Source organism: Schistocerca gregaria, chromosome 6 (genome assembly GCF_023897955.1).
Source record: "Schistocerca gregaria isolate iqSchGreg1 chromosome 6, iqSchGreg1.2, whole genome shotgun sequence".
Taxonomy (NCBI): Eukaryota; Metazoa; Arthropoda; class Insecta; order Orthoptera; family Acrididae; genus Schistocerca; species Schistocerca gregaria.
In genome coordinates, this window is record NC_064925.1 from 157,867,007 (window position 1) to 157,889,178 (window position 22,172).

The 22,172-nt window shown below is 43.8% G+C and overlaps 1 protein-coding gene, 1 non-coding gene and 1 pseudogene across 2 annotated transcripts in view; 1 reads left to right on the forward strand and 2 right to left on the reverse strand.

Annotated features, from left to right (window-relative positions):
- Positions 1–2,361: 2,361 nt before the first annotated feature.
- LOC126278197 (protein ATP6V1FNB-like) overlaps positions 2,362–22,172 on the forward strand; it is an 86,852-nt gene continuing 67,041 nt past the window's right edge. The window contains exon 1 of the mRNA XM_049978113.1: positions 2,362–2,738. Within this exon, the coding sequence (XP_049834070.1) occupies positions 2,499–2,738 (240 nt within the window). The 5' untranslated portion in view covers positions 2,362–2,498. The remainder of the gene's footprint in view (positions 2,739–22,172) is intronic.
- On the reverse strand, positions 8,937–9,035 carry LOC126279757 (U6 spliceosomal RNA; annotated as a pseudogene).
- Trnas-uga (transfer RNA serine (anticodon UGA)) lies at positions 20,879–20,953 on the reverse strand. Its single transcript has one exon. It is a non-coding gene; the product is annotated as a tRNA-Ser (tRNA).

Below are 22,172 nucleotides of genomic sequence, written 5' to 3' on the forward strand. Positions count from 1 at the left end.
TCGTACAAACATAGCGCCATTTGAGTCTCGCACAGCTTCCCGTATGGAGAACATAGTGACAGACATCCCTGGGGTTGTGAAGCAGCTGAATATGTTGAAAATAAATAAATCGCCAGGTCCTGATGGGATTCCAATTCGGTTTTACAGAGAGTACTCTTCTGCATTGGCTTCTTAATTAGCTTGCATTTATCGCGAATCTCTTGCCCAACCTAAAGTCCCGAGCTACTGGAGAAAAGCGCAGGTGACGCCTGTATATAAGAAGGGTAGAAGGACGGATCCTCAAAATTACAGACCAATATCCTTAACATCGGTTTGTTGCAGGATTCTCGAACATATTCTCAGTTCGAATATAATGAATTTCCTTGAGACAGAGAAGTTGCTGTCCCTGCATCAGCACGGCTATAGAAAGCATCACTCCTGCGAAACGCCCTTTTTTCACGTGATATCTTGCGAACCATGGATGAAGGGTATCAGACGGATGCCATATACCTTGACTCCCGGAAAGCTTTTGACTCGGTGCCCCACTGCAGACTCCTAACTAAGGTACGAGCATATGGGATTGGTTCCCAACTATGTGAGTGGCTCGAAGACTTCTTAAGTAATAGAACCCAGTACGTTGTCCTCGATGGTGAGTGTTCATCGGAGATGAGGGTATCATCTGGAGTGCCACAGGGAAGTGTGGTAGGTCTGCTGTTGTTTTCTATCTACATAAATGATCTTTTGGATAGGGTGGATAACAATATGCGGCTGTTTTCTGATGATGCTGTGGTGTACGGGAAGGTGTCGTCGTTGAGTGACTGTGGGATGATACAAGATGACTTGGACAGGTTTTGTGTTTGGTGTAAAGTATGGTAGCTAACTCTGAATATAGATAAATGTAAATTAATGCAGATTATTAGGAAAAAGAGTCCCGTAATGTTTGAATACCCCATTAGTAGTGTAGTGCTTGACACAGTCACGTCGATTAAATATTCGGGCGTAGCATTGCAGAGCGATATGAAGTGGGACAAGCATGTAATGGTAGTTGTGGGAAAGGCGGATAGTAATCTTCGGTTCATTGGTAGAATTTTGGGAAGATGTGGTTCATCTGTAAAGGAGACCCCTTATAAAACACTAATACGACCTATTCTTGAGTATTGCTCGAGCGTTTGGGATCCCTATCAGGTCGGATTGAGGGAGGACATAGAAGCAATTCAGAGGCGGGATGCTAGATTTGTTACTGGTAGGTTTGATCATCACGCGAATGTTACGGAAATGCTTCAGTAACTCGGGTGGGAGTCTCTAGAGTAAAGGAGGCGTTCTTTTCGTGAATCGCTACTGAGGAAATTTAGAGAACCAGCATTTGAGGCTGATTGCAGTACAATTTTACTGCCGCCAACTTACATTTCGCGGAAAGACCACGAAGATAAGAGAAGAGAGATTAGGGCTCGTACAGAGGCATATAGGCAGTCATTTTTCCCTCGTTGTGTTTGGGAGTGGAACAGGGAGAGAAATGGTAGTTGTAGCACGAGGTAACCTCCGCCACGCACCGGATGGTGGATTGCGGAGTATGTATGTAGATATAGATTTAATTATAATTATACTAGTAAGAGACGCTTAATCTGTTGGTTAATATCTAGAAGGAGTGTAATAAAGAATTACTATTGTACGGCTAATTTATGTAACTATATGTCCTTAATTTTCGGAGAGAAGTACTAGATAAAATACTTAATATGGTTGTGAGTGTATTCACATTTCGAGGAATTTTCGCCTGCGGATAAGACTTGCATTCGTCAGACTCAATCTTTACCTCCAAATTATACATATCTCTAAAACATTATTTTAAAGCAATCGCAATAGGAATGTCTAGTACGAGTACATAAAATTACATCTAAAATCATTACAAGCGATTAAAACATTTTTTTGTTTCCCTAAGGGTGAACGAAGACTATACATATGATACCAGAAAGTAATAACGGGATAATTTCGTACCCAAAAATATTGTGTAATTAACAATTTTCGGTGCCTCATAGCTACAAATCCAATGTTCTCCAGAGCACTTTCACTCTGGCGAACTAGAAAGCAGTTTCATAATGTCATCGTGGTACACGTTATTATATACAAAGCCCTTGCTTTCATCTGCAAACCAAGCTGCAAACCAAGTTCATCACTGATATCGAATGCAAATTATTAAGATGGCTCTGAAACTTGTGTACTAAATATTTTGTAATCAAACGTATATTAGCGACAAAAAATCTGTTCGCAGCTGAATGCTCACTCCACTGATTTTTTCTACTCTGTGGCTGAGACACGAATATAGCTCTAGGGAACTCTGCTAGTATGAATATCTTTGATTGACAGAACTGGCCTTCTACCCTCTCTGGTGCAAAGAGCACCTCTGATGTAAATTGTTTAAAGCGGTTACCGCGCGCACATGTGCTCGCCGCCTGTTTTCAAAATTATCGCCGTATGACGTGGCTGTTCCTGTCTTTCGGCATTTTCTTTGTTATAATCTAGTTATGTATAATCAGCAGTTCCGGTGGAGCGGCGCCTACGACGCGCAAACACAGCGGCTAGGCTGCGAGCGCGTGCTCAAAGAAGCAAAGATGACACTGCGCTGGTTGCACGAATACCGCGACCTGGCGTACGGACGGACGGGCGAGCAGCGGTCCCCCGCCACACAGCGGTTGCTCAATGAGCTAGAGTACCAGGGCTTCGCACCGGGTCCACTCGAGACGTGGTTCACGGGACCTGGCAAGGTGAGTCCGCAACTTTCTCTACATGCAAGTTTTGTAAACATCCTTGTTCGCTGCAACCATGTCATTAGGATTAGTGCGCATGTACCAGGAGCTTACTTGTGCAGACTACGGGGTATTTTCAAAATGAGTATTCGGGTCGGCCTCGTAGCATTTATTACAATCAGTGTACCATTATAATGCATCAAATGAAGGAGCAATCGAGGTAATTTCCAAGAATGATTGTCTCTCGAAGTCTCGGGTCCAAAAGATACATATCGATCGTGCGATCCTAAATCGGCCACGAGACTCAGGTGACGGGCCTTATGAGTATTTTTACAGGGGTCACTACAGCAACAACAAAAGAAGAGCTTTACAAAAATACTTGTAATTACGAAGGAGACGACCTACCTTACTTGTCGGTGTTGTCGTCATGTGAAAGTCCATGCGATGTGTAGGCTACGGGAACAATTCCTTTCTTAATTCGCGGAGGTGTGTAACTTATGGCAACTAAGGGAACGACAGAAAACAGATAAACATGACGATCACAAATAATTGATCATAACGCCTGCCACCAGAGTCGCGTGATCGATTTAGGATCGCACAATCGATATGTATCGTTTGGACCCCGCGACATCGAGAGGCAATCATTCTTGGAAATAACCCACATCCATGCCTAAGGCAGGATTCGAACCTGCGACCGTAGCGGTCGCGCCCTTCCAGACTGTAGCGCCTAGAAGCGGTCGGCCATCCTGACCGACTCTATGGTTCAGTTTCTTCCAATTGAGAAAAGAGGTATCATGGTAAGAAACATCAATTACAGATGCTTCACCGAAAATAAAGGCCCATGAACTTGTCACCGGGACATGGCATAAAAAAAGAAACATTCAGTTTGGGGAGGCTGGTTGCAAATGTACCAGCTCGTTGGGATTTGCTGACCACCAGATGTGCACATTATGTGTATTCACTTTTCAAATTAGGTGAAATGTTGATTCATCACTGAAGACGACGTGATTCAGAAAATCTTCGCGTGGTTTGAGGCGCCATGCCAAGGATTGCGCAGCTACTCCCGCCGGAGGTTCGAGTCCTCCCCGGGCATGGGTATGTGTGTTGTTATTAGCATAAGTTAGTTTAAGTAGTGTGTAAGTCTAGGGACCGATGACCTCAGCAGTTTGGTCACACACATTTGAACATTAAGAAAATCTTCATCTTCATGTAGTAAAATGTCCTTTGAAGTGCTGGCATGTAAACCGTAGTCTGTTGGCTCTAGAGCTTGTTACAACTGCAAAAGTTAAGGACGTAATTGTAAGTGTCCTCTGAAAAGTTCTACACAGACGTCAATGGAACTGCTAACTCACGGCTAGCCTTCCGAACTGATTTCTTGGGGCTACGCGTGAAAGACTTACACTTGTTCAACACGTACTTGAGTCACTCTTGGTCGCTCCACGCTCTTCCCTTTGCTTTCTCATTTAATGTATTATTTATTATTGTAAATTGAATGTAATAAATGCTACAAAACATTAAAACCCGCATATTCATTTTGAAACACTTGGTACCTTACAGCGGGGAACCTGGATAATATTTAGTTCATACTGTGCATCACAGTTTCCTTTCTAGCAGTGCAAGATGTTTAAGAAAAGATTACTTTAGTGCACTTTTTCCCCTTCTGTCTTGTTTCTTTCTGTTTCTCTTTCATTGTGGCTCCCACTTAGTTTTCCGCCTTTTTACTCTCCTAGACACTTTTTTGGGTTCGGTTTTAATCTGCAACCTGTTAGTATGTGGAAAAGGGGATTTATGATCCTGTACTTTGGTCTCTTTCTCTCCAAACCAAACAACCAACCATCACTTGTTTCGCAAGACAGCGTATGTTTTATTTTTTAAGATTGTGTTGTGTGTCGTAGTTCCCATCTACAGAGCTCCTTTTTTAATACTCTGTCCTTTTTTTTCTGATAAACGTTTCTCTTATTAACTTGCTGTAACTAGAAGTATTTTTTGCGTCATGCAGTAAAAATATACGTTGTCTCACACATATTCACTATGCCGTTGGTCAAAGCCGAAGGCTAGTATCGCAATTTTCACTTTAGCCAGCCGTTCTGTTTAGGTCGCGAACCGTCAGTACCCAAACGTTACGCTTCCTGGTTCTTGTCCTTACCAGTTTCTTGTTGGTTGTATCTGTGTCGATATTTACTCCTCTACTTGTTATGCTATTGTTTGACTTCTCCATTTTCTTCGTTCCGGAAAACGATAGCTACGAATAAGAACAGCACGATTTACTCCCGCTGTTTATACTCTACTCGTTGTCCTACATTGTAACGACGAGTAGACATCGTCGTCTGCATTGGAGATAACTGGAGAAGCATATTTTCATCATTACAGTCATAATTATATGAACATAGACAGAAATTATCTATAAGTACGTACAACATTCTCGACATACATACAGGGTGTTTCAAAAATGACCGGTATATTTGAAACGGCAATACAAACTAAACGAGCAGCGATAGAAATACACCGTTTGTTGCAATATGCTTGGGACAACAGTACATTTTCAGGCAGACAAACTTTCGAAATTACAGTAGTTACAATTGTCAACAACAGATGGCGCTGCGGTCTGGGAAACTCTATAGTACGATATTTTCCACATATCCACCATGCGTAGCAATAATATGGCGTAGTCTCTGAATGAAATTACCCGAAACCTTTGGCAACGTGTCTGGCGGAATGGCTTCACATGCAGATGAGATGTACTGCTTTAGCTGTTCAATTGTTTCTGGATTCTGGCGGTACACCTGGTCTTTCAAGTGCCTCCACAGAAAGAAGTCACAGGGGTTCATGTCTGGCGAATAGGGAGGCCAATCCATGCCGCCTCCTGTATGTTTCGGATAGCCCAAAGCAATCACACGATCATAGAAATATTCATTCAGGAAATTAAAGACGTCGGCCATGCGATGTGGCCGGGCACCATCTTGCATAAACCACGAGGTGTTCGCAGTGTCTTCTAAGGCAGTTTGTACCGCCACAAATTCAGGAAGAATGTCCAGATAGCGTGATGCAGTAATCGTTTCGGATCTGAAAAATGGGCCAATGATTCCTTTGGAAGAAATAGCGGCCCAGACCAGTACTTTTTGAGGATGCAGGGACGATGGGACTGCAACATGGGGCTTTTCGGTTCCCCATATGCGCTAGTTCTGTTTATTGACGAAGCCGTCCAGGTAAAAATAAGCTTCGTCAGTAAACCAAATACTGCCCACATGCATATCGCCGTCATCAATCCTGTGCACTATATCGTTAACGAATGTCTCTCGTGCAGCAATGGTAGCGGCGCTGAGGGGTTGCCGCGTTTGAATTTTGCATGGATAGAGGTGTAAACTCTGGCACATGAGACGATACGTGGACGTTGGCGTCATTTGGACCGCAGCTGCAACACGGCGAACGGAAACCCGAGGCCGCTGTTGGATCACCTGCTGCACTAGCTGCGCGTTGCCCTCTGTGGTTGCCGTACGCGGTCGCCCTACCTTTCCAGCACATTCATCCGCCACGTTGCCAGTCCGTTGAAACAGATCCTTTATTGTATCGCTTTTCAGTCCTTTGGTTACATTAAACCTCCGTTGAAAACTTCGTCTTGTTTCAACAACACTGTGTTCTAGGCGGTGGAATTCCAACACCAGAAAAATCCTCTGTTCTAAGGAATAAACCATGTTGTCCACAGCACACGTGCACGTTATGAACAGCACACGCTTACAGTGGAAAGACGAAGTACAGAATGGCGCACCCACAGACTGCGTTGTCTTCTATATCTTCACATCACTTGCAGCGCCATCTGTTGTTGAAAATTGTAACTACTGTAATTTCGAAAGTTTGTCCGCCTGAAAATGTACTATTGTCCCAAGCATATTGCAACAAACTGTGTATTTTTATCGCTGCTCGTTTAGTTTTTATTGCCGTTTCAAATATACTGGTCATTTTTGAAACACCCTGTATATCCACGGTAAAGGAAATGGTGAAGTTGTTGTAGGTATTGCTTCGTTGATGATGACTATTGGACTGCAGTTCTTAACACATTTTCCCAAAATCATAGCTCTGTATCTGCAAGTGCAATAAATATGTATGATGTTTCATTAGAAACGATGAAACACAGTTTATGCCATCTTAAAACTCTTATTATGAAATATTAAAATTAGCATACATACGATCCGTTATAATGAATCACGTTTTTATTCTGAAGTAAAACTTGTGCATACCGTTCTTACACATAATTTGTCTGTGTGGGGTACAGTTTAAAACATTCAAGCATGTAGACAGCTACATCACAATTTGGACATCACCAGGATGTTTCTTTTCGGTACGTTTTCCAATTCTGCTTCTTATTGACATTGGAACACACTTTGCACACACGTGTTGGGTACGGTTTTTTATGGTACGTTCTACTACCTGAGTTGTTTTACCAATGTTCATTTAGGCGATTCGAACGCTTCACTAATATATTCCCTTTTATTTATTCAGCCATACAGAAACCTGGACCAAAATCAGAATCATCAGTTTCACCTTCTGAACTGGAATCACTGATTTCTTCTTGTAAGGCATTGACAACATAGCTATCATCGAAATTCCCAATATCAAAGCTATGCTGAGCGCGAGCAGTAGGTCCAACAGGAAGATTCAGGTAGCCTACGAAAGCAGTTTGGGACTCAAAATAGCTCAGGAATATAACAAGCGCTTATTGCAGTGAGACCTCGCTAACGTGTGGGGTATTGACGTGCGTTGCCGACAGTGGTGTAGTACTGCTAGCTTTGGACGCCACCACAGAGACTGTGATCTCTGTAACGTTGTACTTACATCATCATTTGATATATACTTAAGTGATATCACACCCAAGATAAAGAAATTTGTTAACTTGCTTTATTGATTTGTTGTTAACGACTATTTTGTCCCTAACTAGTTCTCATTCTCTAAATGAAATCACTTGTGTTTTTGATGAGCAGATATTTGGATTATACTCTTTTGGTACTTTCACATCTAGGCCTATGATGAAGGTGATTTTCTGTTCCAATTAAAATCACCTGGTTGTCCACAAAAAGCAAGGAGTCTAGAAAAGCATCTTTTATTATAAAGATCTGAATATCAAATTTTATGTTTACGAAACAGTGCATGGTGACAAAGCGGTTGCAGTATTCTGGATGCACACTTCCAGTTTTTTTTTTTTTTTTTGGTTCGTTTGGAGTAGGAACTAAATTCCATGGAGAAGAAATAATGACTTTAAAGTTTGCCGACGAAATAGTAATTCAGTCAGAGACAGCAAAGGAACTGAAAGAGCAGCTGAACGGAGTGGACAGTGTCTTGAAAGGAGGATATAAGATGCACATCAACAAAAGCAAAACGAGGACAATGGAACGTAGTTGAATTAAATCAGGTGATGCTGATGGAATTAGAGTAGGAAATGAGACACTAAAAGTAGTAAATAAGTTTTGCTATTTGGGGAGCAGAATAACTGATGATGGTCGAAGTAGAGAACATATAAAATATAGACTGGCTATGGCAACTAAAGCGTTTCTGAAGAAGAGATATTTGTTAACATCGAGTATAGATTTAAGTGACAGGAAGTCTTTTCTGGAAGTATTGGTATGGAGTGTAGCCATGTATGGAAGTAAAACATGGACGATAAACTGTGTATACAAGAAGAGAAATGTAGTGCTACAGAAGACTGCTGAAGATTAGACGGGTAGATCACGTAACTAATGAGGAGGTACTGAATAGAGTTGGGGAGAAGAGGAATTTGAGGCACAATTTGACTAGAAGACGGGATCGGTTGGTAGGGCACGTTCTGAGGCATCAAGGGATGACCAATTTAGTATTGTAGGAAAGCGTCGGGGGTAAAAGTCGTAGAAGGAGACCAAGAGATGAATACACCAAGAAGATTTAGAAGGATGTGGGTTGCAGCAGTTATTCGGAGATGAAGAGGCTTGCACAGGATAGAGTAGTATGGATGATGATGTTGGCTTGTAGGGCGCTCAACAGCGCGGTCATCAGCGTCCATACAAAAAGACCCAATTTTTTCACAGTCCAATTTTTACACAGTCCAGTTTAGCCGCTGTCACGAATGATGATGACGATGATGATGAAATGATGAGGACAACACAAACACCCAGTTCCCAGGCAGAGAAAATCCCCAGTCCGGCCGGGAATCGAACCCGGGACACTGTGATGCAGATGCAGCAGCGGTAGCCACTCTTTTTCTTTTTATCTTTTTTTATGTTTCATCCTTGCGCAGGGGCCTTCTCTGTATCGATCCAATTGTAATATATGTACCGCCGAAGCGAGTACTCCACTTGACCACGAGCTGCGGGCGAGTAGCATGGAGAGAAGCATCAAACCAGTCTCTGGACTGAAGACCACAACAAAAACAACAACTGTTTAGTTCCCTGACGATGCTTTGTACATGCTTCGTAAGTTAAAAGAGGAATACGAAAGATAGGGCATCACAATCAGCTTAACAAAAACCAAATACGTGGATAATCCCAAAAGTAAGGTCTCTATTTTTTCATTGACCTGTTTATTTCTACAATGATTTACATCAGTTTACAGCTTGGGCATTTACCTATTTTTCGACATAATCACCATTTCTGTCGAGGCATGCCGGCCGGCGTGGTCGAGCGGTTCTAGGCGCTTCAATCTGGAACCGCGCGACCGCTAAGGTCACAGGTTCGCATCCTACCTAGTGCATGGATGTGTGTGATGTCCTTATGTTAGTTAGGTTTAAATAGTTCTACGTTCTAGTGGACTGATGACCTCAGAAGTTAAGTCCCATAGTGCTCAGGGCCATTTGAACCATTTGAAAGTCGACTGGTTGTATCAAGCACTCTCCTTGAGCCGAAAAATTCACGAAATCCGATTAGTGCAAACACCATCACGCAGGAGATGTGGTCTGCACCATTTCAATTGCTCAGTTTACACAATGAGGACTGTGCTTAAGGAAGTGATAGGAACAGAATACTCAGTCACTTGCATTAAGATCGCAGTTTTTGTTTGTTTTTTTTGTTGTTTTTTCATTGGGCGCGCACTATTTTGACTACAGTTTTGTCTCTGGGGACATGTTCCATAGATCATTTGGAAGATCCTTTTATCTAAATGACGTGGAACGAGTCAGTTCACAGGACATGTATACATGATAAGTGTTACTATTAATGAACAGATTTTTAGTGGTGCTCATGAAACTACACTTAGCCGGACAATCGTCATATCGTCTGAAGTTATGGTCTGTTGCTAAAAGTCGTTCTGGTTATCTGTTAACTTTTGCTTAAAATACTGTGAAATCTTGCTCCTTGAGCGTTTTAGTATAGAGTCAAAAAGTTCAGTGCTTACCGTACATATTTGGTGCTTATTCATTTCATCTTAACAAGTAAGGATTCGTGTAGCTATCATTTTCTGGTCATGAACTTCAACCGAGCGCTTGGCTCGAAACCTATGCAGAGATTTTTAAAAATGACTTCAAATTGTCAAAATGTTTTGTGTTTTTTGATCGATAATTTTTTAATGAGCTCATGGTGTACCCTTGACATGACTTACGGCTTATTTCATGCATAACATTAGGACCGCTAGAGGTCTACAAGCAACGAAAATTGAACTCAAGAACTTTTTATGCCTGACCTCTCCAACCCACCGCCTTCTGATATATTCACTGCTCTTCTTTCAGTACGCTACATACCTGTGAATACTGCTTCATAACGAGGTTCCAAAATACTGTGAATGAACAGTGTGTCACAAGCAAAATCTACAGCTTAGATCTGATAATTTGGTGTTCAGTGTTTTTCATTTTCTTGACACTCCGTTGGAAATGGAAGCAGCGTTCTGTACTAGGGTCAAAAAACTGTTGTGCATTCGGTCAAGAAACTGTTATATATTCGATCAAGAAACTGTTCTACGTTATCTGAGGAAAAATAACCGGATGAGCGTGGAATGTCAGATCCCTTAATCGGGGAGGTCGGTTAGAAAATTTAAAAAGGGAAATGGATAGGTTAAAGTTGGATATAGTGGGAATTAGTGAAGTTCGGTGGCAGGAGGAACAAGACTTTTGGTCAGGTGAACACAGGGTTGTAAATACAAAATCAAATAGGGGTAATGCAGGAGTAGGTTTAATAATGACTAGGAAAATAGGAATGCGGGTAAGCTACAACAAACAGCATAGTGAACGCATTATTGTGACCAAGATAGATATGAAACCTACACCTACTACAGTAGTACAAGTCTATATGCCAACTAGCTCTGCAGATGACGAAGAAATTGAAGAAATGTATGATCAAATAAAAGAAATTATTCAGATTGTGAAGGGAGACGAAAATTTAATAGTCATGGGTGACTGGAATTCGGTAGTAGGAAAAGGGAGAGAAGGAAACGTAGTAGGTGAATATGGATTGGGGGTAAGAAATGAAAGAGAAAGCCGCCTGGTGGAATTTTGCACAGAGCACAACTTAATCATAGCTAACACTTGGTTCAAGAATCATAAAAGAAGGTTGTATACATGGAAGAAGCCTGGAGATACTGAGAGGTTTCAGATAGATTATATAATGGTAAGCCAGAAATTTAGGAACCAGGTTTTAAATTGTAAGACATTTCCAGGGGCAGATGTGGACTCTGACCACAATCTATTGGTTATGAACTGTAGATTAAAACTGAAGAAACTGCAAAAAGGTGGGAATTTAAGGAGATGGGACCTGGATAAACTGACAGAACCAGTGGTTGTACAAAGTTTCAGGGAGAGCACAAGGGAACAATTGACAAGAATGGGGGAAAGAAATACAGTAGAAGAAGAATGGGTAGCTTTGAGGGATGAAGTAGAGATGGCAGCAGTGGATCAAGTAGGTAAAAAGACGAGGGCTAATAGAAATCCTTGGGTGACAGAAGAAATATTGAATTTAATTGACGAAAGGAGAAAATATAAAAATGCAGTAAATGAAGCAGGCAAAAATGAGATCAACAGGAAGTGCAAAATGGCTAAGCAGGCATGGCTAGAGGACAAATGTAAGGATGTAGAGGCTTATCTCACTAGAGGTAAGATGGATACTGCCTACAGGAAAATTAAAGAGACCTTTGAAGAAAAGAGAATGACTTGTATGAATATCAAGAGCTCAGATGGAAACCCAGTTCTAAGCAAAGAAGGCAAAGCAGAAAGGTGGAAGGTGTATATAGAGGGTCTATACAAGGGCGACGTACTAGAGAACAATATTATGGAAATGGAAGAGGATGTAGATGAAGATGAAATGGGAGATATGATACTACGTAAAGAGTTTGACAGAGCACTGAAAGACCTGAGTCGAAACAAGGCCCCAGGAGTAGACAACATTCCATTAGAACTACTGACAGCCTTGGGAGAGTCAGTCCTGACAAAACTCTACCATCTGGTGAGGAAGATGTATGAAAGAGGCGAAATACCCTCAGACTTCAAGAAGAATATAATAATTCCGATCCCAAAGAAAGCAGGTGTTGACAGATGTGAAAATTACCGAACTATCAGTTTAATAAGCCACAGCTGCAAAATACTAACACAAATTCTTTACAGACGAATGGAAAAACTGATAGAAGCCGACCTTGGGGAAGATCAGTTTGGATTCCGTAGAAATGTTGGAACACGTGAGGCTATACTAACCCTATGACTTATCTTAGAAGAAAGATTAAGGAAAGGCAAACCTACGTTTCTAGCATTTGTAGACTTGGAGAAAGCTTTTGACAATGTTGATAGGAATACTCTCTTTCAAATTCTGAAGGTGGCAGGTGTAAAATACAGGGAGCGAAAGGCTATTTACAATTTGTACTGAAAGCAGGTGACAGTTATAAGAGTCGAGGGGTATGAAAGGGAAGCAGTGGTTGGGAAGGGAGTGAGTCAGGGTTGTAACCTAACCCTCGATGATATTCAATCTGTATACTGAGCAAGCGATAAAGGAAACAAAAGAAAAGTTCGGAGTAGGTATTAAAATCCAAGGAGAAGAAATAAAAAACCTGATGTTCGCCGATGACAATGTAATTCTGTCAGAGACACCAAAGGACTTGGAAGAACAGTTGAACGGAATGGACAGTGTCTTGATAGGAGGGTGTAAGATGAATATCAACAAAAGCAAAATGAGGATAATGGAATGTAGTCGAATTAAGTCGGGTGATGCTAAGGGAATTAGATTAGGAAATGAGACACTTAAAAAAGTAAAGTTCTTTTGCTATTTGGGGAGCAAAATAACGGATGATGGTCGAAGTAGAGAGGATATAAAATGTAGAATGGCAATGGTAACGAAAGCGTTTCTGAATAAGAGAAATTTGTTAACATCTAGTATAGATTTAAGTGCCAGAAAGTCGTTTCTGAAAGTATATGTATGGAGTGTAGCCATGTATGGAAGTGAAACATGGACGATAACTAGTTTGGACAAGAAGATAATAGAAGCTTTCGAAATGTGGTGCTACAGAAGAATGCTGAAGATTAGATGGGTAGATCACATAACTAATGATGAGGTACTGAATAGGATTGGGGAGAAGAGGAGCTTGTGGCACAACTTGACTAGAAGAAGGGATTGGTTAGTAGGACATGTTCTGAGGCATCAAGGGATCACCAATTTAGTATTGGAGGGCAGCGTGGAGGTTAAAAATCGTAGAGGGAGACCAAGAGATGAATATACTAAGCAGATTCAGAAGTATGTAGGCTGCAGTACGTACTGGGAGATGAAGAAGCTTACCCAGGATAGAGTAGCGTGGAGAGCTGCATCAAATCAGTTTCAGGACTGAAGACCACAACAACAACAACATCCCTACATAATTTCACGAGTGGGGAACCTGCCAGGATAAGACAAGTTGGGAGAAGTGTTGTCTTGCTAGGGGCCCTATTCTGTATCGTACATACCGGCCGGTGTAGTAGGTTAGTCTCGGTAGTGACGTCATTTTCGGTTATTTATCGAAATACGAGTATCCTATTCAGTAAGCTTTTGAGACTTGTTACCGAACGGTCCTCCCACCGATTTTACGACAATTGTACCGAGTGGTTTTTGCTTTCGGTCTGGCCCTGTCGATCGGTGAACTGTGGTTTATGTTCACCTATAATTTGTTATTTTAAACATATTTAGCGGTTTTAGCTTTGGATTTAGTGATTGTGTTACTAAAGAATCACCAGCGGACGCATCCAGTTGGAAAGTGAGTTCGTAATAGACTGTTTTCCTTTGTTAGAAATATGGTTAGGTTAGGTTGTTACTGTGTTATTTTTGTGCAAATAATAGTTTAAAGATCATTAAATATCAAGACATTGTCTCTGCTTACGTATATTACATGAGGGTGAACTGAAGTTACTAGTGCCTTTTTGTACTTTTTCCCACAAATAGGTTAGTTAGTAATTATCGAAACGTGTTTACAACGTTCAAGTAACAATGGAAAGTAATCATGTGAAGCTTGATATTGGAAACCTTCCAAACTATCACGCATTTATGACTTACGCAGCACCGTTTGGCAACGAAGTCAGCTCTACACAATACTATAACAAATGAGCACTCCATGTCTGTTGTTGGGCTTGGCCAAGTGGTGACCGCAGCTCTTGGTCGTGCGGTAGCGTTCTCGCTTCCCACGCCCGGGTTCCCCGGTTCGATTCCCGGCGGGGTCAGGGATTTTCTCTGCCTCGTGATGACTGGGTGTTGTGTGATGTCCTTAGGTTAGTTAGGTTTACGTAGTTCTAAGTTCTAGGGGACTGATGACCATAGATGTTAAGTCCCATAGTGCTCAGAGCCATTTGAACTAAAACAGTCGGCTCACTGCCGTGTTAGCGTGCGGAGCTGCGCCGAGCGCCGTCCACGGCTCCGCTCTCGGTGGTGTGTACTTCCTTGTCGCGGTGTTTGTGTCTATCGAGTCCAGTACTAACGTACTCCATGGCGCACTCATACCGCCGTGCAACGATCAAAGTAACGTTTCAGGCCGACCATCCACGACCCAGAGCGTTCGAAGTCGAACAGTTTATACGTGTGGATCCACGTTTGAACCACCAGGACGTAATCGGCATACATTTCTCCATCACTGGAAGTGTTGTCTACATGAAGATGTCGACGGAGGAAATTTGCAATGACATAATTCACCTTCATGCCACCGGACTGAAATTTAAACATTCTGATGGACATATTGGTGCTGTGACAGTCGCCCATGGTGGATTCGGTCTCCGGACATTGCGGGTGTTTGAGCTCCAGTTCGAGGTACCTCAGGATGTGGCCATTGCCGCTTTCCAACCATATGGCACCGTCTTGGGTCACGTCGCGGAGAAGTGGCAAACATTTACCATCTACCCCGTACTAAATGGCGCCCGGAAAATAAAAATTGAGCTGACGAAACATGTCCCATCGTACCTGCTGATTGGTGGTGTGAGGGCCATCGTCATGTACGATGGACAGCCACGAACGTGCGCAGGATGTGGCCAGGAGGGACATGTACGTTCCGAATGTTTACACCGCCGTTTAATACAGACGCCGTTACGTGAAGAGACCCAGGCTTCGACGGTCACGTCCTTACCCATCACCTACGCCAAGGTTGCACAGGACACCGTCGTGCCACTCTCGATGCGCCAGCAGCATCGTCAACGCCACCCGCCGCAGCACAACGCGCCGACGACACCAGCACGGCGTCGCCTCCAGTGCTCGCTTCAGGACCGTCCGGGTTGCAGACCGAAACCGATGCTCCTGTTGGAACCATGGACGTCGACCTCGGTGTCGTGCCGACGTCTGCCTTTGTCCAGACAGGTTCGGCGTCAGATGACGGGCGACCACATTCTGATTCAGAAGGCCACATCAGAAAACGGCGGTCGCCTCGCAAACACAGGGAACGACGACGAACGCCTTCCGATGACGCCCTTTCTCAGACGACCCCGCGAGATGTCGACCCGATGTCTGACGGTGATCTCCCACATTGCGGCCAGTCACGCGATGTGGCAGCAACAGGCGCCCCTCCTGTGACGCCTACTCTCCCGTCCAGGGACGTGTCCTCGCCGTCGTCAACGAATGATAACGGCGGTCCCCCTGCCACTCATGATGCGGAATCCACAACAACCGTTCCGGCAGTACGTGACCGACACATGTCCACGTCGTCAGCTTCCTGGGCCGATGACGTTGAAGAAGAAGTGGAACAGACTGCCAGCGTGTCTGCACAGGAGTCCACCACGGCGACACTAAGGCTGGCGCCCCGCCAATAATTATCACCACTGCGGCACCACCGGCGGGTCTCCACCTGCCGGCTAATTCTACCGCACGTTCTGCAAATACTGAGGATGGCCGTACACAGCAATATTCTATCGCCACGATGAATCTTGCCACCATTCGTGCCCCCCATAAAATGTCAATGTTCAGAGACACTATTTACTCTGCGGGTGTTGATATAGCACTGTTACAACAGATGTTTGTGGCTGACTTCCTAGTTCCCCCCGGATACAACGCCCATGTTTCCCCCGCATCCGACACCGGTAGTGGCGTCGCCATCCTGCTACGCGACGGACTCCCTGCAGAGGACGTCATCTACCTCCCCACTGCGCGAGGTATGGCCCTCACACTGTCCGGCGTGCTTATTATTAATATCTACGCTCCGTCCGGCACTGGCCGCCGTCATGACCGACAAACTTTTTTTTGCCGAAAGCGTCACACCCCTCTTCACAGGTCCGCAGGACGATTTGGTACCCGGTGGGGATTTTAACTTGACACAAGAGCCCGCGGACCAATCCCGCGACATTCACCTTGTGTATCTCTCTCAGTGGTCATCGACCGTCTACGACTTGTTGAGACTTGGAAGAAGCTCCACGGCATTCAACCGGACTATACATTCTACACCTCTCGCTCGTCCAGCCGCATAGATCGCATCTACGTTACTCGCTCCCTTGCTGATGGCACACGTCATGCGGAAGTGTGGCCTTTGGCCTTTTCAGACCATGATGCGTGACGTCACCCTCGCCCGACAGCAAGTGTGGCATAGTCGTGGTCTGTGGAAACTCAATGTCGCTCACCTGACCTCCTCAGACTGTCGCCGTATGGTCGAAGAAGCGTGGGCACGTTGCCGCCATCGTCGAGAAGCCTAAGACTCCACCTTATCATGGTGCCTCTCCTGTGCAAAGCCGACCCTCAGGAAGACACTGATGAGTTATGGGAAGGAATTTAAGGCGTGGCAAACTAATACCCTGCACTTCTACTACACCATACTACGTGACTGTGCGATGATGCCTTTCTCGCCAGCTTGGCAGTCGATGGTCCGTCGCACGAAGGCGCAGATCTCCTTGATCATGCGGCGTAACTTGGAAGGCACTGTAGTCCGTTCTCGAGCTTCTAATCGAATGCCTCAAGAACTTCCGTTGATGTACCACCTCCTTCAGGAACGGCAACGACGACGACGAGCTCTGATCCAAGTTCTGACTGATGTGGAAGGGCGCCAGCACGACACCCAACAAAGCATCGGTCGTGCTCTCCATGCTCGTTTTGCCGGGCTATACGCAGCCGTACCGCATTCTGCAGCACTGATCACGGAAGTCGCTCAGCTTACTACGAACACACTTCCAAGACGACGTAACTCCAGATGAAGTGGTAGATGCTATTAAGGTGGCTTCCGATAACAGATCTCCTGGACCTGACGGTATACCCATCGAATTTTATAAAAGTTTTCACTATTTGTTGGCTTCCACGTGGACGGCAATCGGACAAGAGCTGATGTCACCGATGACAGTGGTCCCAAGCGCATTTCTAGATGGCATTATTATCCCCGTACATAAATCGGTTTATCGAGGGTCCAGGACTATCGGACAATTACTTTGCTCAACAGCGACTTGAAAATATTCACGCGGCTATTGGCATCGCGACTTAAGAAGGTCGCACGTTACGTCACATCCTGCGACCAGACGTCCCTAGGAGGCGACAACAACATCCGTACGGCCCTTTGCCGTTACAGAGACATGATAGCATTGGCGCATTATCAACGTCTCCCTGGCGCCTTGGCTTCACTGGACATTAGCCAGGCTTTCGACCGTGTTGACCATTTCTATTTACGGGCAGTTCTTCAGCATATGGGTTTTCCTGGCGGTATTGTCACAGTGGTTATGCGCCTGTTGAGTAGTGCAACCTGTAAAATCATGTACAATGGTCGCCTTTCACCGTCCGTGGTCACCGCACGATCTGTACGACAAGGCTGCCCTCTTTCCACGATTTTGTATGCTTTCGCCTTGGAACCCCTGCTCCAGGGCATGCGCCAACGTTTGGAAGGCATGGCCGTGCAAGGCCACCGGTTTTGTTGTACAGCCTACGCAGACGACATAGTGCTATATCTGCGCAGTGAAGATGAAGTACGAGCAGCACTGACATGGGTGGCGACTTACGGCGAAGCGTCGGGGAGCTGCCTCAACGTGTCAAAATCCAAGGTCCTGCTCATTGGTGAGGGCTTGCCGGAGAGATGCGTTGCCGCCACCATACGGTGTCTTGGACTTGATTTCGCAGCAGACCTGCGCCGCTCAGCGACTATCAGTGGTAGACGCTTGCTACAGACAATCAGAGCAAATCTCGCAGATCACCGGCTACGAGCTCTCGACGTTATCCAACGCGCGCAATACGTGAACATGTATCATGCTTCCCGTATACCACACATGGCTCAAGTACTAACAGACCCAAATCTCCTGGCGGGACGACTGTTGATGTCTTTCGGCTCCTTCGTCAGCTCGGGGATGTTATTCAAGGTGCGGTATGAATCCCTTGCACTGCCACGAGATCGTGGCGGGGTGGGACTCGTCCACGTGCCGACTCGTGTCAAGGCACTATACGTCAGCTCCCAACTAAAACTTTGGCATCGTTGCCCGCAGAGCCTTACTATCCTCCTGCTTCACAACTTTGCACCGGCCTCCTTGTCAGCCTTAGTACTGGTATCGACCATTCCAACCCCCTTTTATTACATCCAATGATTTTTCCTGGAGTACAGTTATGTCTACCGGTCCTTCCCACTTACACGATTGTACCTCACCAAAACAGTCTCCGAATTGTTACAACAGTGCCGCCCGTCCAACCCCATCGAACGTAAGTATCCACAGTACGTGTGGCGACACATATGGAAGGCGATCCATGCGCGTTTTCTTGAATCAGACGTTCAATCAGCGTGGTACATCACCGTGAATGGCCAACAAGTTAACCGAGATCGTCTGCACCGCATCCATCTCGCCGATTCATCCCTCTGCACCCACTGTGGAGTGGATGACACGGATGTCCACCGGTTCCACTGTGGCACAGCGTTCGACGTCTGGACACTTGCGCGGCGAATTTTGGCGTTTCTTACTCGACAGACACCAGCTCAGATTGACGTCCACATGCTTTTATACCCCGATAAGACTTTCTACCCCTCTGCCAAAACTCACACTGTGAATTGGATCTGTGGCAACACGATCTGCTATCTTTTTACTTCTGGCGACAAGTCTACGCTAAGATATTGGACTTATCTCAACGAACGACACTGCGTCCTGATATGCAACCCACGCTATAAGCAATATTTTTCCAATTTCTTACGGAGCACCTTCGATGACCCACCTCGTAGCTGAAACGTCCAAGCCCTGAGAAGCTGAAAACCTTATTACCCGAACCGAACTGAATAGATCTGCTACCCAGAGCCCACGCCTACGCAATGAGAAGACACGCTTGGACGAGCTGGTCTGCTGTAGGCGGAGACACTTCAGGAGCTCCTGTAAGAACTGGTCCTTAACTACAAGTCGCACGACGACTGTCTATTAAAAAAAATTAAAAATAAAAAAATATAACTTTTCCTTGTTTATTCTTCATAATTTCTTCTTAAAGGAAAATGAAATTTGATTTTGGCTTTGAGAAACTTTTTTTTTGTTCCAAAAGATTGTTTCTTCGCCATCAAGACGAAGGAGACTAATTTGAGTTTACTGGAAGGAAAAACCAGTATAATTGGAGTATTTGTTTTCTTCTGAAAAAAAAAATGGATAGAGTGTTTGCCAACAAAAAAAAAGTGGTTAGCGCGCGGGAATGCGATAGCAAAAGATCCATGTTTGCGCATGGCGGGATGCAAAAAAAAAAAAAAAAAAAAAAAAAAAAAAAAAATAATCCTTCTTCATATATGCAATACGTTCTGAGACATTGTTATTCGTGTAAGTTAAGATTTTTCTGCAATATTCGTTATTACTTAAGTGTAAGAGCGCACTTCCTTAGTAATGATTTCGTGATTTCTGTGTGTTTTAAGTACGAAATATGAAATTGTTGGAGATGAAATTCCTATGAGTGAAACAACCGACAGTGACCTTTATATTTTTTCTTGTCAGAAATAATTCATTTTTTTCCGAATATGTAGCGATTTCCGAGTATGTGGTTAGACAGGAGTCTAAGAGCACAACTTAAATTACTGGGAATGTAACTAGCAGCAGTCACCTTCATAATCTCGCTTGTCACAAGTATTTATCTGCGATCGAATCCTCAACCACAGTAGACAGTGATGAAAGATCTCTGCTGTAATATTTTTAGACTGTAGTACCATATACGAAACATGTTCATTTATGAGATGCATGTTATAAACTTCGAAGAACTGCGGGAGCTCTCGAAAATGCGGTTTTTTCTTTCAATTTTTGTTTTAAGACCCAAATCGTTGACACAGCGTATAGGGAAGTGGGCTACTTAATCATTTGGAGCTCTAGGAGCGTCTCATAACCACATTCTGTTTATCTTCTTATTCTTTGAGACCCTCAGAATCAATTTTTCGGGTGTTTTTATAGATGTATTAGTACAATGTGGTACTACACACTATTCCTAACCCGTTTTCCGAAACGTAAAATCGAAAACACGATGTCAATATGAATGAGAATAAGATGACATAACGCGGTATTTACGACAATCTGCAGAATACAGTCAAATACGCTATCTTTATTATGCATGCATGTAAACATGCGGTCAGAGAAACAGTAAAAATTTTTATGCATTTCAGAATCATGGAAATGGATATACTGCGCCTGATACTGTTAAGGAGGAGGCAAGGGCGATGAAGGCGGAACGTCAGCTCGATGGAATGCGGCGTCATGCATTATGGCAGAGCAAACGCAATTTTCGGTACCTGGAAGAATAATGCGCCTTCCAGAATGAGATTTTCACTCTGCAGCGGAGTGTGCGCTGATATGAAACTTCCTGGCAGATTAAAACTGTGTGCCCGACCGAGACTCGAACTCGGGACCTTTGCCTTTCACGGGCAAGTGCTCTACCAACTGAGCTACCGAAGCACGACTCACGGCCGGTACTCACAGCTGCACTTCTGCCAGTATCCGTCCCCTACCTTCCAAACTTTACAGAAGCTCTTCTGCGAAACATGCAGAACTAGCACTCCTGAAAGAAAGGATACTGTGGAGACATGGCTTAGCCACAGCCTGGGGGATGTTTCCAGAATGAGATTTTCACTCTGCAGCGGAGTGTGCGCTGATATGAAACTTCCTGGCAGATTAAAACTGTTTTAATAATGCGCCTGTTTCGTCTGCTAGCCGCTTTGTGTTCGTGGCGCTGTGCACACTGCAGTGCGCATGCGCGGATCTGCGACCGCTTGCTTTTGATTGGCTGGCGCGACACGAACCGACAACAGCGGTTCGGTTCTCTAGACCCGAACGGTAGTAGTAGTAGTAGTTTTATTCATCCGTAGATCTCTTTTTACAAGGATATAGCACATGTCAAAGTATTTACAAGCTTAGATCAATTTTACAATAAGCTAATTCGTATACACATATATTTACAGACTTCTAGTTAGAGACAATCATTAGATTTTACTCCTGGAATACAATAATTTATTTACAAATAACTCATTAAATAATGTAATGCCACACTATTCACTCATATTTCACTATCAGTCACTGCACACACTATACACACATTGTTTCATAACACTTCACTCACTACACACACACACACACACACACACACACACACACACACACACACACACACGCACACACACACAGGTGATCCTTGGGCCATTTTCTGTACTGCAAGTTCCCATTTGCTATCCTGAAAAACTGAGTCAGCATCCCTTCATAATGAGTGAGATGTTGAGCTCAGAAAGAGGAAGAGGTGTTAGTATTGTGCTATGCATAGCTTGAGGGGAGAGTGTCTCTAGAAAGGAAAAAAGAAGAAAAATAATAAAGTGAAGGTGTTATGTGGAATATTGGATGTTTTATAATCATCATTATTATTATTATTTGTTTGTATAACATTTTTTTATCAAACCCCTACTCTGCTTTATCTAAGTAATCCTTCAATGTATAAAATGTATTGCATAACAGGTACTTTTTAGCTGCCTTCTTAAATAAGTGTATTTTTGAAATTTCTTTAATCTCTTTTGGTAATTTATTGTACAGTTTTATTCCTTGGTAGAAAATGCTGTTTTGAGTTTTATGTTTATTTTTTCTTGGTAAATGTAAGTTGAGTCTATCTCTTGTTGCATGGTCATGGACAG